Raw genomic sequence first — 5,052 nt, 5'->3', positions numbered from 1 at the left:
CCTCTCTACTTCATTATATATACAACTTATAAACTAGACTCCTGTCAATTAAATATCATCTTCTCTTCAAAATGGATGAGAACAAAAGAAAAAAATGTTATGAATTCGATGAAATCTGAAGACAAGTATTGATTGAAATATTGCATATTTTATATTCTGCATTGATAAAATCAAATTATTTAGAGATATAATAGTTTCCATCAGCTTATTTAAGAAAATAAGTGGTTTGGAAAGAGATGCAAATAAGCAATCGATAGAGTGGCAACATGCCGACCAAGGAGAATATATTTATTTCTCTAGCATTCAATTCATTGCTTTGTTTCTGCTGTGTTGTTGTTTAACCACAGGTCAAAAACTGATTCGATAGACCTATCCGAAAAAGCGTTCTAGCCATGAACATACAATACTTTTTTTTTATTTTAGGGATTTATCATCCAATGTGTTGTCCGTATCTTTAAGCTCTAGGGTGTAATTTGGTGGAAATGTGATTGGGATTTCAAGCAGGCTGGATGAGCACATAGAGGTTCCAATTGTTGTGCACCGTTGTTGTTTTGATAGCGTTATACTTAGCTTCAAAGTGGATCTGATCCAGCACACATGTAAACAAAGGTGTTCCAGTCTATAACCATTCTGTGATTTGTAGGTGCTACAATATCCCATGTTTCTTCCCGGTAGGGTGATGACCCCACTGTTTCGTAAGAGCTACTATAAGACATAGCTCTTACCGACAGGATAGGATTTGTGAAAAAATATAACTTGTATGTATGATAGGATGATTGACTGGATCGAGATTCTTAAAGATGTCTTAAAGTTCCTTCATTTTTTATATTTGATAGATAAGAGTTCTTGTAGTAAGTAAGGGTATTATTTTTCTTTATTTTTTTACTATTTATCTCTTTTTGATTGTACTTGTATGAAAACATTGTTTTACAAAGAAGTATTTCTTTAATTTTTTTTTTTTTCCTATATTTTCACAGCGTTCCATTTGTGCAGAAATGATGAGAGAGTTCCGGTTCGCAATGAAATGTTTTGGATCATCGAAAAAAACAGTCAAAAAAGGTCCCCGAAAGAAGAGCATAACTGATAATGGCATACATTTTATGCCTCTAGCCGGGTTTAGTGCTGCTAGCGGGAAAGAAGCTTACGGCTAAATTGTAAGCAGGGGAGGTTGGTGATGGGTAGCAGTTTGACAAATATGTAGCTTGTCGTTGACGTCAGCGAGGCAAAATAACATCAACCCCTGATGACACAACGACTTTTTCAATCTATATATCTATCATCTCCTCCCCCACACGCAAACTCAGTGAGTAGCATGTCTAGGATGGTTTCAACACTCCGACAAAAATGTTTCAACAGCCACCCTCTAACGATGAGGTCATTGTTATTTCTGGGTGGATTGAAACTGGCGTTTACCAAAGTCTAACTTCTAGTTCTCAACAAGAGCAATGAAAACAATAATGATAATAAGGTTAATTACGCAATAATGCATATGTTATAGTATTTCTAGTGATAATAACAATAATGATTTTTAGAATATTAATAATAATTTCAAACAACAACTATAGTAGCATATAAAAATTGTAAGGATATCCATACTAAATGGAAATTAAAATAGTAATGATGATGATGATGATGATAATAATAATAATAATAATAATAATAATAATAATAATAATAATAATAATAATAATAATAATAATAATAATAATAATAATAATAATAATAATAATAACAATAATAATAATAATAATAATATAAACAGGGAGAATCAACGTCTAATAATATTAGTAATAATAATATTCTGAAAGCATGGTCATTGATCTCTACATCTTTTTAACTGCATAAGTATAACTGAGAAATGCTAAAATATAGATAACTGCATGCTATGATTACTTCATCTTGTTTGGATGCAAGTGAAATCGTGTATCAGAAAATTCCCAGTCCTTTGTTTCGCCATTGTCACTCACCATCTCACATTGTCGTTCTCATAAGCATATGCATCATTAGCAACAGAATTTATCACTACGGAGACAAACATTGCCATTGTTCGATTCTATGTTTAACATGACGACACTGTTTCGTTTGGCAGGATCGATAAAAGACATCAGACATCAGAAGGGAAAAAATATTGCGATTATTATTATTATTACTATTATTATTATTATTATTATTATTATTATTATTATTATTATTATTATTATTATTATTATCTAAGATAATTATATCACATTTCAATGAATTCACCAAAATGTATTATTTTCCGAGAATAAATGCGTGTGAATGTATGTATATGGGCGTGTATGTATAGACGTATAGAAGTGCGTATTCCTGTGTGTTTATTCGTGCCGTTTTTGTATTTGTATGTGTCGGAAGTCTTCAAGAATATTCTATTATTTAAGATTCCTGCACATCAATAAATCTGTTCTTTCACTGATTTTATGTGTGTATGCTTGAATGCATATGTGCATTGTAGTGCATTTAGGAATGAATCAACGCATGTATGTTTTTATGTAGGCATGTATAAATGATTTACACATATGTATGTATGCATGTGTGTATGTACGTATATGGAAATATATATTCATGTGTGTGAGCTGGTGGGTGGGTGTCAAAGACGTAATGAGATTTTTTACTTTCTTTCTACTTTTAAACGATTGTAAGTCTTCATATTTTTCTTACTGTGGATGAAGACTGAATCAATAATATATCCAAATATCGACATCCGTATAGACACAAACAATACCATATAGACATATCATGTACAAATATGCATTAAAACGCATGACATATATGCATATATGCATCAGTAAAAAACCACTTCTAACTGGGTAGTTTAACAACGATGATGGTGAGTGCATGCGTATGTTTTGACATGGTTGTCTCTCCGTGCGTGTTTTTGTATTTTCCTTTTATAAATGTGTGTGTATGTGCTTGTGAGGGGAAAATGAGTGTATGTCTACAGAAAGTGAATAATAACGAAGTGTACTCAATTTATATCCAATTAAAATGGCCGGAATTTGAAAGAAGCAATTTTGATTCCTCTGTCTTATATCAGTAGTTGAATCTAACCTGCTTTATATCTCCATATAAATATATGTATGTGTCTGTTTATGTTAGTGTAGGTGTGAGTCTACGTATTTATCTAATTATTAATGTTTGCATGTCTATATCTACTGCATGTCAGTACAAATTCCTCTGTGTTTACGTGAATGCACATGTATACATAGGTAAATATGTATCCTGTATATAAACTTTATTCATAATTTCCTCAATTTTTTTTTCTCTCTCAGTGAGTACCTTGGCATTTAAAAGATATATCTTCGTTTTTATTCTTTATCATCATTGTCACTATCATCGACTGCACTATCATTATCGTCATTAACGACATCATCAGCATTATTGCTATCATCTGTATAACATGTTTTTTCTATCATATTCGCCTTAGTCCTATGGCAGACGTATAGTTTATTTAACAACGTGGTTGGGAAATATGAATAGTTATATTCGTTATACACTACTAATGCAGGGAGTTATCGTTTGCTGTGGTTCAGATTCCTATATTCTTTTAATAAGGATATCATACTCTTATAATACAAGAAGCTGTACTATGTTAAAATTAATTAATATACTTAGATAATGCATTTAGTTAAGAATAGCTTAAAATTTCATGTTTTAATTAAACTTGATGGAATTATTTCTAAACAAGAAGAGGAAAATATTTAAGAAGACAATAGCTAAATATTATTTTTAATCAGCATAATTCTTCATTGAATTCTAACAATGAAATATTTCTTTATTTATTTTGTTGATACATATTTTATAATGGATTAGCTGTTACAAAGAGGCAAGCACACGTGCACCCGCAAACACTTGCGTTCACAGATAGTTATGTCACAACTATAAATTTAATTCATATTATTTGTTAATCGTAGTGACGGGGAAAGTAGTTTACCACCACAAGAGTATTAATAATAATAATAATAATAATAATAATGATAATTTTTTTTATTATCCATAGAGGCATAACTGACGGGAGATTGATTTTTTCTGTTTCCAATGAACTGTATTTTGACATTTTTCGATAGAGCCTTATTATCTACCTTCAGCTTTTAATTTAGAGGTTTATTATTCAATATAAAATATAGTAATACTCCTTATATAGAAGGTGCAACACTTTTTAAAATTCAAAATACATAATTCATTAACGACGAACACAGATACAACGTATGGGCTCTAGTTTCACAGCGCACGCTGTTTTTTTTTTCTTTTTTCGTTTCTTTCGTTTTTGCATCTCATCAAAAATTATGCATAGACATATACACATAGATTTATATATGCATAGACGTAAGTGTCATCTTATCCATTTAAGAACAGAAAAATTGTTGTATTCATTATATGTACATATAAACACATACACACACATACACTTAAATATATTTCTTGATAAGACAGTCTCTTAAGAAATGTCCAAGACGATCCATATCATTTCTGCCTTCTAGTATCTGATAAAATTGTACTGTATTTTTTGATATTGTAGGACATTTATGTAGAATTCTATCTGTGAAAAGGTGACAAAACTGCTACCAATGTTTTTTTTTTCGTATACTATTTATTAAGAAAATAGTTTCTCAGTTCTCTTAAATACATAGAAATATATATCCTCGGTGATAATCAACCCGATGGATACGTTGATAGTAAGCTAGTTACACAGAAGACAAGACACATAGGTAACTAGCTAGCTAGACAGATAGGTTCGTTAATATTTGTTAATGCGCCTCTGTGTTTCATTATGCAATTAATTTAATAGTATTTCTCCTTGATCTGATCAATGGCCTGTTGCGAGTAAATTTCAATTGTTTCTAAGGATATAGCAGTGAAACATACAGGGAGCTCAGAAGAATGTTATAAATTAACAGGAACGATTAGTGAATGAGTGTCCGTATCTAAGCGTTCACGTTTAAGGATATGTAAAGTGAATATATACATATATACATACATACATACATAATATATATATATATATATATATATATATATATATATATATATATA

At 30.5% G+C, this 5,052-nt stretch overlaps 1 protein-coding gene across 3 annotated transcripts in view; it reads left to right on the top strand.

The window, feature by feature from the left end:
* The window catches only part of LOC106874384 (glutamate receptor ionotropic, kainate 2), a 1,088,700-nt gene extending 1,087,070 nt beyond the window's left edge, over window positions 1-1,630 (top strand). For all 3 annotated transcript variants that reach the window (XM_014922100.2, XM_014922098.2, XM_052965681.1), the window contains one exon: window positions 978-1,630. In XM_014922100.2, the coding sequence (XP_014777586.2) occupies window positions 978-1,151 (174 nt within the window). In that variant the 3' untranslated portion in view covers window positions 1,152-1,630. The remainder of the gene's footprint in view (window positions 1-977) is intronic.
* Window positions 1,631-5,052: the final 3,422 nt, after the last annotated feature.

This window comes from Octopus bimaculoides, chromosome 2 (assembly GCF_001194135.2).
Source record: "Octopus bimaculoides isolate UCB-OBI-ISO-001 chromosome 2, ASM119413v2, whole genome shotgun sequence".
NCBI classification, from domain to species: domain Eukaryota; kingdom Metazoa; phylum Mollusca; class Cephalopoda; order Octopoda; family Octopodidae; genus Octopus; species Octopus bimaculoides.
The sequence above is the reverse complement of the archived record's forward strand: the minus strand, read 5'-3'. Positions and strand labels throughout refer to the sequence as shown.